This window comes from Abramis brama, assembly GCF_963993115.1.
Source record: "Abramis brama genome assembly, chromosome: 23".
Taxonomy (NCBI): Eukaryota; Metazoa; Chordata; class Actinopteri; order Cypriniformes; family Leuciscidae; genus Abramis; species Abramis brama.
Window position 1 is genome coordinate 14,977,659 of NC_139985.1, and position 14,714 is coordinate 14,992,372.

The 14,714-nt window shown below is 36.3% G+C and overlaps 1 protein-coding gene across 1 annotated transcript in view; it reads right to left on the reverse strand.

Moving 5' to 3' along the window:
• Nucleotides 1–8,676: 8,676 nt before the first annotated feature.
• adamts9 (ADAM metallopeptidase with thrombospondin type 1 motif, 9) overlaps nucleotides 8,677–14,714 on the reverse strand; it is a 30,213-nt gene continuing 24,175 nt past the window's right edge. Inside the window, exons 26-28 of the mRNA XM_084101121.1 lie at nucleotides 13,126–13,401; nucleotides 11,715–11,876; nucleotides 8,677–10,574 (exon numbers count right to left, since the gene is read on the reverse strand). Of these exons, the coding sequence (XP_083957247.1) occupies nucleotides 10,386–10,574; nucleotides 11,715–11,876; nucleotides 13,126–13,401 (627 nt within the window). The 3' untranslated portion in view covers nucleotides 8,677–10,385. The remainder of the gene's footprint in view (nucleotides 10,575–11,714; nucleotides 11,877–13,125; nucleotides 13,402–14,714) is intronic.

The window sequence follows — 14,714 nt, forward strand, 5'->3', positions numbered from 1 at the left end:
ATCAAAATGTTCTTTTCAATTATTCACATTCAAATGTTTTCTATATGAAAGATAACTATACCTTATTATAATGTAAAGGTTTAATTGCACATTTTTTACATCCTATACAAGAACAAATATTAAATATTATAAGTTTTATTTTATTTTTGTGCACAGAGTTATTTTATTATATGTTAATCGTACTTAAAGTGTATCTAGATCATTTTATGGTATTTGTGGCAGAGACGGGAATCGAACCTCTAATTTTGTGTATTATTTCTGGCCCGCCTCCCTGGAATTTCCTCCGTTCCTATTGGCTAGCAGCGCTCTACACCTACGTGCGACTGGCCTTCGCGTGTGAGGCGAACGTGATAACCACTACACTACGGAAACACATGCAGGAGTAAGTTTATCTAGACCAGTGTTTCCTAACTCGGGGTCGCTAAAGATTTATAAGGGATTGCCAAGCACAATCTAGTTTGAGTGTTAGAAGTAGGGATAAAATGGTAATTGGTTTGACAATAAACTACAATAAAATTCTTGATGGTTAGTATAACATTTAAATTTAAACACTCATAGCACCTTTAGCATGAGTTTCCGTAGTGTAGTGGTTATCACGTTCGCCTAACACGCGAAAGGTCCCCGGTTCGAGACCGGGCGGAAACAAGGATTTTAAAGTTGCTTCTTTAAAGTCTCTAGTTGATGAAAGAAACTGATGCGTTAGCCAATACTTAGAATTTTTCCTCTGCGTGTAACCCACATTAGGAGCATAGACCGTATATAAACTGGACACAGCGACCCCATAGGTTTCAACGGAGAAAAGTGAAGCAAATTAGAGGCACTCATTTCCTGATTGCCGAGTGAACTGCGCAGACTCAAACTGAGCTTGACGACGTGGATGTGACGTGAGCAGCCTGTCTGACAGTTGTAAGTCTTCTAGGAGCTGTGCAAGAAAAATCTGAATCATTCCCTTCCGAATCTTGCAGAGACGGAGAGTGTGAGTAGGATCTGTCCATAAGCTAGGAGCAGGAACAACTTTATGATTCTCTATGGGCTTCTCCCTGGACTTTATCGGACTTTATGCCTCCACGTCCCCCCGATTGACTGCAAGCTTCTCCTCCTGTCTCTACGGTAATTTCTACGGTAGAGTCGCGTGGTTATGATGCAATCGTTAGCCTGTTTTTACAAAAACTGCTTCTACGGGGCCATAACGTAAGATACAAGGTAATGGAGCATTTTATACATTGTCGTGTTTCTTTAGAAATAAATAATGGACAAATGGAGTCTTTAGACGCCTCAGATGTAAAGTTATTCGCTGTCAAAGTGACGCCAAAATGAATGGGAGTCAATGGAATGCTAACAGCAGGTGAAGGCTTGATAGCCAATGGCGGCCGCTGGGGGTGGTACGGAAATCGAGAGCTCGATTACCCCCCTGATTAGGAGCAGTGAGTTGTGAAAATGCACTCCCCCCACCTACATTTTCCTGCCGATATGGAGAATTGAGTTACCTTGAGAATCAAGATATATTGAGTCTTCGGGTTACAAGTCTGACTCTCTAACCTGGCGTGTCCTCTACCAGGCCAAATTAGTAGTTGTAGTTGACTGTGCTGGTCATTGTATTGGGCCCTGAAACTGTCGACCCTCTGTTTGAAGAACAGTCAGTTGCTCATTTGACACACATTGTTTCGTCCCTACGGAAACCTGGATGCTAAATCTTTCTTGTTGTGGTAGGCGGGCACTTCTCACCAATTTTACACTTTTTAAAAAGCCAAACTTTGTTTGAATAACTATTTTCAGTGAGCCACTAGTTTCAAAAAGCTACGCATTGTTTCCGCCCGGTTTCGAACCGGGGACCTTTCGCGTGTGAGGCGAACGTGATAACCACTACACTACGGAAACACATGCATTGCCCAATATGATTTGTTGGGCAACTGATGGGGCTTTGTGAGTTCATGAAATTAAAATCAAAATAATACACTTCATGAACTACATCATGTGACCTGTCTGTAGAAATATTACTGGTACTTAGTGCTTATACTTATTTGTGTGGATGGGAGGATAATCTGAAAAATCAAATACATGCTTTTTTGCCACTTCTCAAAAAGCCACGCATTGTTTCCACCCGGTTTCGAACCGGGGACCTTTCGCGTGTGAGGCGAACGTGATAACCACTACACTACAGAAACATACATGGTAAGAAATTCTGGTCAAAATTTTAAATTTCAAAATTATTTTATAATATACTTTTCATTAAAAAGTTACCTCAGTTACAAGGTTCCTTATCAGCAGGTTTTCCAAATACACCACTGCTCAAGCCTTGTGCCCAAAACCGCATGTTTTGCTTCACTGAAATAAAGGATATCCAGAAAAGTGATCACCAAACTCTAGGAAGCACGATAATTCTTTGACAAGCCAAGCTAAGGAACAAGCAGAAATTTACATTACAACTTTAGGGTCTTGTTTGTGTGCACCTGTCTTTTTAAAACTGTAATCATTTGAGAGACACTGCATTTTGGTGGTCTTATAAGTGAAGTTCAGCTTTAGCTATTATTATAAGGAATGATGAATCATAACCTGGTCTGGAACCCTACTATAGGGTTAACTTCAAATGCAGAGAAAGTAAAGGAAGTGGGAAGAGTGGTACCTGTGTCTGGGAATCTTGTCATATGCTGTAAATTTTTGACAGTGAGCAGCACCAAGCTTTGTGCGTGGCCCCTCAAGCATCCGACAGGCAAAGTGAACTACTCTAATAGGCTCCAGCTGCCTGTGTCTGCTGTGGTGGGGGGAGTAGTGGAGGTGTTCTCTAGAGCAGTGCACTCAACTAATTACACTTCTTTTAAGTGCTGTGATTTCATGCTGCTAGATGACCCAGATTTGAGTTTTATGGAACAGTTTTTGTTTTCTGAAACTGTTTTTCCTGTAGTCCTGTGGTTCTCAGTCTTTTTGACTCGAAGACCCCCCACTGTCCAACACAATATTCAAAGGCCCCCTTTACAAAATAATATAAACATAAATACCAAGTTCTGGCATGAATCTCTATATGGCGCAGGCTGAAAGGTCCTTAACTCATTTGGTAGCGATCACATCGTTAACATAGGACAGCTGATTGGTTGCTGTTGCATCAGCGGTCAATCAGCAGTGGCTCAACATTCAATACCGGTAGCGTTGCTGTTAGCAGTCTGCAGCGCGCTTTCAGAAACCCTCCACCTTCCTCAGCTCCACCTGCATAGGTCTGCAACGGGGCTATTTCATGTGTTACATGTGCAGGAGCAGCAGCACATCTTATATGCTAACAGCAATATCTGTGAATGTATTGGCAGTAGCCAGTCTTGGTAAAGCATCAGTAGTTTGTTGAAGTCCTTCTGTCAAGAACCACTGCTGTTAGTTCCAGGAATTTAAAAAGGGTGCAGGGGTTTGTTTCTTTTGCGTAGGAGCATGTTTGTTTGGGTGTTCAAATATCAACAGTTTCTCAGAAATCGCTTACTGCACCTTTAAGAATTCTAGATCAGACAGCTGTTTTTCATTTTATCATGATTCTTTTTCTGAAATCCTTGTGGGGAGAATTTAAAGGGATGCCTAGTGAAAAATAAATTTACTAAAATATATTTGAAATACATTTATTTTATGCTAAGTACACAACAAATACATTTACATATTACATACTTAAAGGTATAGCGGAGGATTTTCTTTTTCCGGGTGGATCATCAAGACTATTGGTCCTCCTAATTGTCAATCATTCTGGTGATATGTTTACGTAAGGCCGTCGTACGTGCTCGTCCTTTCTGCGCATGCGCACTTTCAGGTGTATTATGTGTGGTGAGCTGTCTATGGGTGAGCTACGGTTTCAGCCATTCATTGAAGCTCGCCGTTCTTACCGGGTTTTTTCAAAATGTCTGAGGGTTGTAAGAGAAAAAGTGTCTACGAATTGTATGACAAGAAAAGAAAGGCCTCTGAAGAAAGAAACAAGACCAAAGTGTTTTTGGGAGAATATTTCACATGCTGGCGTACGCTAAAAGCACAGCTTGGGCTTCCCACTGATGGGAAGTTTCTACTCGACAGGTTAAGTTTGGCATGCTATTTGGAGAAATCCGTTTAAAATCACTGCTAGTAAAAGTTAATGTAAGCTATGATTAGCGATCTTGCAACTTGTAAACAGAGCGTGCACGAGGAGAACTAGGCTCGTGCATGCTCTCTCGTGTCGTGCACACGTTTAATAGACGTTCCCTCTCGGGAGCAGGTAGAGTGTTGCGCATGTGTATTTTTTCAAAAAGTGGAGAGGGCGGTTCTTTTCTAAATTTCGGGAAAATCCTCCGCTATACCTTTAATATAAATACCCTGCAATTGTACTTTTGGTATACTAAATTTATATACTTAAAGTCTGCTAAATTGGAACAACTTTTTTTGTACTTAATGCACTTTAGTTATACAGAAATAGTACTGAGGTCCATCTAAAGATATACTTAAGTATATTTGATTGTGCTAAAATGGAATTATTGCAAGTATATTTTGGGTACACTTTAAATATCTTGCATTTAAAGACTAATATTATACAGAGACGATACTATCCTTACTAATAGTGATGTTAAAACTTGACGGTTTTAGGCTTAATATTAAGAAATGTACACTGTGCAAAAGTTTAATTGTAATTTTTATATCAGTAAATCTCAAGTGATATGTCAGTAAATATGTTAATGGATTGTAGTATACTTAGTATGAAATAAAGGTATTTTTACATTTTGGTGTAGGTTTTTTTCACTAGGGATAGTTCACCCAAAAATAAAAATGTAGTCATCATTTACTCACCCTCATGTTTTTCTAAACCTGTATGACTTTCTTTCTTCTGATATTTTGAAGAATGTTGAAATATCTTCTTTCATGTTTCACAGAAGAAGAAAGTCATACAGTTTTGGAACAACATGAGTGATTCAATTATGACAGAATATTCATTTTTGAGTGAACTATCCCTTTAAAGGAAAAAAATAATAATACTTCCGGAACCGTGGATATTAAAAAGTGGGCAGTCACTGTTGTGCTGTATTGCAATTTCCCCATGTCATCTCAGGAAGAACGGTTTGAGATGCATTTTTGTGCACACTAATTTAGTTCTCACTTTCACCTCTTGCCAATCTCCTGTACCCCACCTGTAGTGGAAGACACAATCAGTGACTCGACAAGGCTGGGTAGAGGACGGGCCAAAGAGATGGGAACATTTATACTCCTGCTTCCTGCGCTCGTCACTGTCACAAGAAACCTCTCGATGCTTCAGTCCATTTCCACACTGAGATGAACACTACAGAGAGCGACACTGGTAGGTTAATGGAACTCTGTCCATCAATTTTGGATTTCTGTCTTCTGTTTACATACAGTAACAAATCAGAGCTGCTGTCTAGTTTGTTCATATACTCATTACTTTAAGTCATAAACATTCTCTGCTCCTGTAAAGCCCTGGCGGAATCTTGATGCACCTAGAATATGGTGTCTGTAAGATTTATTTTGGAAAAGGAAGGAAGGATGCATTAAATTGATCGGAAGTGACAGTAAAGACTTTTATATTGTTATTTCTATTTCAAATAGATGCCGCTTTTTAGAACTTTCTATTCATCAAAGAAATAAAATGTATTATGGTTTGAGAAAAAATAGTAAGCAACACAACTGTTTTTAACATTGATAATAATAATAAATGTTTCTTCAGCACCAAATCAGCATATTAGAATGTATTCTGAAGGATCATGTGACTCTGAAGGCTGAAGTAATGATACTGAAAATTCACCTTTGCCATCACAGGAATAAATTAAATGATATCAAATAGAAAACAGTTATTTTAAATTATAATAATATTTCACAAGAATACTCTTTTTACTGTGTTTTTGGATCAAAAACTTAAATCTTACTAACCCCAAACTTTTAAATGGTAGTGTGTGTACACACACACACACACACGTTGGGTTTTCATGTTTTATGGGGACATTCCATAGACATGATTATTTTTATACTATAAAAACTATATATTATGTCCCCTAACCCTAAACCTACCCATGACAGAAAACCTTCTGCATTTTTAGATCTTCAAAAAACATAATCTGCTTTCCTCACACACTGTAATATATATTGAAGGATCAATTTTACCTCTTCCCAGCTCTTCCATTGGGGCACCTCCCACCTCTGCTTTTGTGGGAGGGGCTGGTGCAAGCATTTCTCTTCTGCGATTGGCTGGCGCGAGTGACTGACACAAGTCACATTATTGTACTTGTATCCTCTCCCACAGGATGCAGAGCACTGCAAAAAGGGGAAAAAATTGCAGTGAAGTCCAACTGCTTGATAAACACAAGCTTAATTAGTGTGCCATTTGAGGTGATTATGTGTGATTATGAAGCTGATTATGTCTAAACATGCAAATTGAGGCGTATGTCAAAGTAAACAAAAGAATAGACCAATCTTGTGTTAATTATTGTAATGACTTAAATTTATTACCATTTTGACAGCATATCATATTCATGTGAATAATTAGTATATGGACATGTACAGTATAAAATGCCAACAACATAATACATGATAGACAATGGGAGGAGCATAAACAGGTACTCATTTGTACATGAGACTTTCTATTCATTTGTTTCGCCTTTTGGCTCAAATATTATTTACAGAATGAAAGGAGGAAGGTAAGTGTCTCTGAATCATAATGAATGGCAGTTGCTACATCTGCTTGTTGAGCCAAAGAAACATTGTCATATTTTCTGGCACCAGCTTCACTGAGCGAATGAAGCACGAGGGGAGCTGAAGGGAAAGGAGAGAGAGGCTTCCCTGGATCCAGGATGGGAGAGGAACGGATAATCAAAGGGCCTCGTAGAGAGAGGATGGATATGATGCGACAAGTCTGAAGTTGAACGAGTCCATTCCCAGCATGCATGCATGAAATACAGGAACTAAGAGAATAGAAACTCCCCAATTGGATAATGTGTTCCTGGGGATACTTTTTCATAAGAGTCTAGCAAGTCAATGTGTCACAGTTGCATTTTAAGTTGATGGAATTTATTTAGAAACCAGAACAAAAACAGTCTTGAGCAATCAGTTTAACATTCAAATATATATTTGCTTTTATAAATATTTACAGTACCAAAATATATACAATTGGTTCAAATGAATACATATTATACAAAATTCAATACCAATAACATGGACAGCTGAAGCAAAATAATGAAATCAAAGAAACTTCACATAAAATAATATACAAATGCACATTTATCTTTAAAAGCAAGAACACCATGTACCACTTTAATAATTCATCCAAAGCCTTAGATATTGATTCATAATAAATCATACACTTGCTCAGATAATTTTACAGTGTCTGTGTGTGTTTACGTGTGAGAATATGTAACCATGAAAAGGGTTTCATTTTCTTTTAGAAATTCTATATACTACTGTCTACGCAAGTTACAAGTGTGATCAAAGATGAATTAAGTGGTTTTGTGTAGGTGCATGAAAAACTGGTCAGGCTGCATATGATATTAAACCTCAATAAACTTACTTGTAATCAATTATCACAATCTTGGTGCTAATTTCTCATCAGTTATCTGTTATTTTAAGTATTTTATATTTACTTTTTAAATATTTGGCACGCTTTTACATACAGTAATAATATGTGTAAATATATAGGGGCCATATCAATCATTTAATCTGTTTTTATATGGCAATGCATTTATTTCGGTCATGGTTAAGCTGCCATACTGTAGTTCAGAGTTTATGTACTTTGTAAAATGAATGATTTAATGAGTGCAAATTACCAACTTTTACACTCAAAATGATACAAAATAAGGGTCATTTACTTAAAAAATTCCCTTCATTCAAAAACCAGCCATGATCTTAAAATGCTCAAGCTTGAACTCACTTCCCAGAGAGGATTGTTTAACCAAATTTCATAAAATTCACAATAGAAAAATAAAATACAAATTATTAACGTGTATTTTTGTCAAAAATAAACAACAAAACATACTCAAGAGAAATTTCCCAATTCCAATTTGAATGCAATCAAAACAGATAAGTGCGACTCTTGTTCATTGATCAGACTTTTTTTTGCTTTTTGGACCATGCAAAATTGCCTTGTTTTTCTTTTAAATAGTTGCCAAAAATGATCAGTCCAGGCCTGGCGAAATACTTGGCTACGTGCCTCACTACATTCCAACGTAAGAATTTCCAGGTTTCAAACTGCACAGAGATATCCAAGCCTCAGAGGCACCCGTGCTCCGTAAGGGCCTTCGCTCTCGCCACTCATTTTTCCCATAAGAATAAAACTCTTTCTGAGAAGTGTGTCCATTCTGATTAGATGAGCTGGGAAGGCCGGTAAAGACCCTCCCACAGATCAAAGGCCGTCCTTGAACCCCCCCCACCCCAAACACACACACACCCCCCACCCCCTTGGCCATTGTTATTTTGATGTATGCTCACTTGATTGACTGTGACCATATCACCACCATCAGGGCTGGCTAATATCCTGTGGTGTCCAAAAGGAAATAGCCAGCGGTAGGAGACTTCCTCTACAGGTACTGAGGTGAGTCAGCACCAAAAAAGACCCCCATCCAATGATCATTAAAACAGGTAATACAGACGTCCCATTCAGATGAGAAATGAAATAAAAGCAGCAGGATAACAAAAAAAAAGTCATACAGAATAAAGGTCTGACACCACGAACCAACAGATATTAAGCTCAGTGATTTTGTACCTTATTTCATTCATTAAATATTGACAATATATGCTCAATTGGCAGTTAAAATGTCAAACATTTTCACAATAATACAATACAACATTCAAATTATTTCTCTTTTCTAGTTAACTAATTCATAAATCAGCTAGTAATATTCATCAATTACAATATTTTGCCTACTTTTCAAAACATCACCAATAATAAAAAAATTATATTTGTAAAATAAAACCTTGCAATTGTTTAATTTGACCATCATCAATAACAGGTTCAAACAAATAAGGACAAACATATGGCAGCAAAAATAAATACGAATACATACAATAATATACAGAAATGTTCATGCACACCTCAATACTGCCATTTGATTGAAACCACTTAATTTCAGTCTGCTGACATTAACAGACCATGTCATGAAAGGGAATTGCACCACAGACACTATAGCACCATGGCGTATTTGGGAAAAATACAAATTTGTATTGATACGGTGCTGTGAAAAAGTAAGTACACCCCATGAAAATGTTTGTTTTTAGTACATACAGGTATTGGACTAGCATTTCATCAATATTAATAGAGAAAAGGCATGATAATAAAGCACACTTGGAATGCACATTTTATAATGATTTGTATAATTTCTTGTACAACTTTTTCACAACACTGTATGTTTGTTCAAATATATACTTATATCCATGCGAGATTATGGATGTTATAGCATTTGTTATTCATATCCACAAATATAAAGTGGACGGAAGATGGATATGGGGCACTTCATTGAGAATGAGGTAGACACAAGTAACTGGCCAACAACCAGAATAAAAAAAAAACTGGCCTTCCCTGGGTCTGAGGGAAATACAATTTTACACACTAGACTAGAACATGTTTTTTGTTGCTTTATACACAAAATTGAAATAATACTGATTCTGTAAATAACCCAGAAAAATATGACAATATCAGAACAAATCAACATACATAAAATGAACAAAGCTACATTTGATTTCAGATTACGTCACACAATTTTTTTTGTATTTACTTGTACTTCTGTAAATTATCTTAAATATACAAAAATATAGCAACTATAGACATATTTTCACATAAAGTCTCCCTTATACTGAAAAAGCACCATCATAAATTTAAAAAAAGGTCAATGGCTAGCTGAGTTCATGTGAGGTATGGTTGGAAAAAGTCAGTTTTCATGAGAAATTAATTATGAAGAGCAACAGAAAGTGATTTCAAGGGTTTCAATGTAATAAAGTAAACGGTCTATGGCCAGATGTTTCAGATCTGCAGTGTAGCAATACAAGTGTTACTTCCCATGTTTTCTAAATACTTCAGCATATATACAACTGTATAGTGTTTTGAACACAAGCCACAAAAAGGCCTCACAATGATTTGTATTTATCAAAAGTACAGCTGCATGGGAAAAGAAAATTAAATGGGAAAAAAAAGAAGAAACAGCATTCAAACATAAACACATCGACCAAAGAGATGCTCACTTTTTCAGTCAGGAAAGAAAACAAATTTTAACTGCATGTTTGGTAGGTCTATAAGTGCAACCAAAACTCGCTAGAAGCAGCAAATGTTAAAACCAAATATTCGCTTACTCAAAGATCAAACCAATTGAGTTTCAGTTTGTTTTCTTCAAGTCTTGAGTGTAAGGAAACTTCGGCATGTTGCGAGAATGATAACTTATGAAGGGAAAAAGTTAAAATAGTTATGAGCGTACCGAGCTCCATTGGTCTGTGCTCCAGTGAGGGTTAACAGAGCAGGACTGAGTATTGCACTGTTCTCGGTCGGGTGGTTTGTCAAGAATTTCACAGCTCAGATCGTTAAATCGCTCCCCGTTGGGCCGCTGACAAGCGACCAACCGGGTCTTTATCCCTCCTCCGCAGGATTTTGAACACTAGGGAGGTAGAAACAGAGTATTGGTGAGAGTAAAAAAAAGAGAAAAAATAGTGAAAGTCTTGTTTCATTAACATATACCATCTTTGTTAAGACAGCATTTTCAAAAGATGTCTTGGACCACATGTCCATAATGTCAGATTGTCACATTGTTCTGCTGAGTAGGGATGGGACTTTGTTCAGAGAGACAAAAATCTTTGAGATTTTGTCCTATTGTTTTTAGCAGTCTGAATAGCAAAGAAATCCAATTAACCCTACTGCAAGAAATTGATTTTACAAATCAGATTCAAAACCCATTTGTATGAAGTTGTAAATGTGATTAAAAATGTAAATGCATGATTAAAATGAAGAAGAAAAAATACTGTATATATATATATATATATATATATATATATATATATATATATATATATATATATTAGGGCTGTGAAATGATTAATCGTGATTAATCGCATCCAAAATAAAAGTTTGTGTTCACATAATATATGAGTGTGTACTGTGCATAATTATTTTGTATATATAAATACACACACATGCATGTATATATTTAAGAAATATTTGCTTAAATATACTGTATATATAATTTGTATTATATATAAATATAAATATTTTATGTGTAAATAAAAACAAATCTTAAATATATACATGCATGTGTGTGTATTTATATATACAAAATAATTATGCACAGTACACACACATATATTATGTGAACACAAACTTTTATTTTGGATGCGATTAATTGCGATTAATCGTTTCACAGCCCTAATATATATATATATATATATATATATATATATATATAATACACAATAATGGCAGCACCATTACTTATGTCTTACTGTGTCACATGATCGTTCAGAAATCATTCTAATATGCTGATTTGGTGCTTAAGATACATTCCTAAAAATTCTAAATGTGAAAATAACTGTGCAACTTAATATTTTTGTGGAAACCATGATACATTTTTCTTCACGATTCTTTGATGAATAGAAAGTTAAGAACAGTTCTTCAGTAACAAATGGTCTTTACTGTCACTTTTAATGTGTCCTTTCTAAATAAAAGTATTCTTTTCTTTCTAAAACGAAAAAGAGCCCAAACGTTTAAACAATAGTGAATATATTTGATTAAGTTCAATTCTCACCTCACCCCAGCTGCCATAGAACCACTGAGGGCAGGGGCCGGACTCACAGGAGCGTTGCTCTATGGGTTGTGTGCTTTCATCACAGCTGTTGGCAGGGTAGCCGTTCTCATCCTGACAAACCACCACACGCCTCTGGAATCCTCCGGCACAGGTACTTGAACACTGAGAGGTGTGAAAAAGAAACAGAAGCTACATAATGAGAGAAAGGCCACACACGCCTTCCAAACAATCCAAAAACACTAGCAAGCTCATTTTCACTGGCCCAATTTCACATCCCATTAGCTTTGACGGAAAATCTACGTCAATGTACAAACACTGACCAGCACAGATTTCTTTGATGAGAAAGATTACAACTGGGAATCAAGAGGAATTTATTTTTTAGAAAAGGCTGGACCCATATGACATTTTGTATTAGAAATGGTTCAGCATATAAAATACACTTGACAGTCTGGCAAAATAAATGACTTAGCTAAGTTCTGAACTTGCTGTCTGAATTAAATGTAATAAGAGAGAAAGACAGAACGGCAATAAACAATAAATAAATGCTTCATTTTGCAGATTGCAAACAGATTTGCAGATTTTGCTTATTACCAATGTTGAAAGGAGTTGTGAAACTAATGGTACATTATTGATTCTTTGATGAATAACAAGAACATCTATTTCAAATCCTTTGTAACATTATACATTCTTTACTGTCACTTTTGATCAATTGAATGCGTCCTTGCTGAATAAAAGTTTTCATTTCTTTCGAACAACAAAAAAACGTACTGACCCCAAACTTTTGAACAGTATATATAGTGTACATGTAGCATAGACTGAGAAAAAATGACTCTTTTGTGCTTTTTGAGTTTTTTATTTATTTTATCTGTCATAAAGACTCAGGAATATGTGTCACATCATGAGTAACCAGTTTAAATGTCTTACAACTTACTGTTACTGTGATATCTGGTAATGGATCGCAAGATTTAAAGTATCATAAATCATGAATGAAATCCTTAAAAAACTAGTCAGAACAAAAATCATTCAATTCCTCAAGAATACTATCACTCGGAAGGATCTAAATTATATATAGCTATAAAGGAAACCCTGTTCAAAAGATCTACAAATACCTTCTTTAAGACACAGAGGAAGAGCTTCCCAAATAATGCACAATATTTAGCTTTTCTTAGAATTCTACAGACTATTTAAAGCACTGATATCATGAAGGAAACAGCATCATTTATCAGACAGAGGAAATGCTGCAGTCGGGTTGACTTGGACGGTTCATGTACAACACCTTAGATGTCATTCAGTTCCTGGGTTGGCAAAAAGTCTCTAACAGGAATAGTCTCTGGACTATATCAAATATCAGAGACATACAGAGCAGGGAATGCAGAGATGTAATCATTCTAAGATGTTTAGAGGTACTTACCGCTCCCCATGGTCCAGTCCTCCATTGATGCGACTGGGGTCTGCCAGCTCTGTTACGGTCAGTTCGTCCGGTCGGAACATTCTTTTTCCGAGAATCGAGGTTGGGTGAAAAGCCCCCGTGGTCGCTGGAGCGAGACGGACACTGGGGCATGGCACACTCCTGCTCTGTTGCCGGTTGATCATCTGGGTCACACTCACTCAATTCCACAACTTGATCGCTGATGTTCATACACACTACTTGGCGTGTAGTTGTACCCTGACCACAGGATACGGAGCACTGTAAATACAGACAGATATATTTTTTAATGGAATATTGCAGTTTATTTTAAATCTGCACTGTCATTATTTTTTTATATTCATGTGCTCTCGTAATGTTTAAATCAAAATAACTAACAACCTGTCACTCACATGAGATCGACTTTATGAGTAAGTACACTGTAAATCCTTTGAATGTGCACATATTGTAAAATAAAGTGCAACCAGAATAATAGTCCCTTTAGTTTAGTTTGTTGTACTTTTTGAGATACTGCAACATGGATTATGTAATACTGGTTTGTCTCAATTTTAAACCAGTGGAAAGCAGGAGACCATTGACTAAAGCAATCCAGCTACTCCATAGTAATTCTTGTCTTCCTGTATAAATGTGAACATTATGCACACCGAACCCCATCTGCACACAAGATCCACACAAAATGAACTCTCACCAGTTTCCAATTACAACTGAGCTCTAAACACCAGATTGAGAGCAGAATGATCAAGGTCATTTGTCTATAATGTTAGGCTGCAGAACAGCTGTGAATGAAAATACAAATACTTGCAGTGTTGAAAGAATGCTGGCTAACTCAGTGGCATGTTAATATTGTACATATATATGCCAAATAAATACAGTGGGGTCCAAATGTCTGAGATACTGAGATACTGTTTCCACTGAAACACAAGAACATTCTTAAATTATGCTGAATAACCTGATCATTTTTCAGCTGAAATAGTTATGATAAATAAATGGTCCACACTAAATTAAATGTTAGGCTAAAAATAATTTAAATAGTTTGGTTAAAATAAAATAAAATATTTGAGTAATAAAATAACTAAAGTGATTAAATAAAAAGTAATCAAATATTTGAAAACAACCATTATTTTTGAAATTCTGTTTGGTGATGCTAGTGGTGCAGAATTGACAAACTTAAAGGAATAGTTCACCCGAAAATGAAAACTGTACGTCATACATCGGATCAGAGGTCACCCTTCCGCCTGAACTTAACTCTCTTGTGAACGTAAGTACGGCCATTGCCGGAAGCCAGTGATAATAGTATATAAAGTTTTAAATATGGATATATTTTTCTTACAAAAACCCATCGCTTTGCTTCAGAAGGCCTTTATTAACTCCTAGAGTCGTATAGATTACTTTTATGATGGATGGATGAGTTTTTTTTGGGCTTAAAAATCTAAGTTACCATTCACTCTCATTATAAAGCTTAGAAGAGCCAGGATATTTTTTTTATAAAACTCTGTGTTTGGCTTAAAGAAGAAAGTCATATACACCTAGGATGGCTTGAGGATGAGTAAATTATAGGATCATTTTCATTTTTG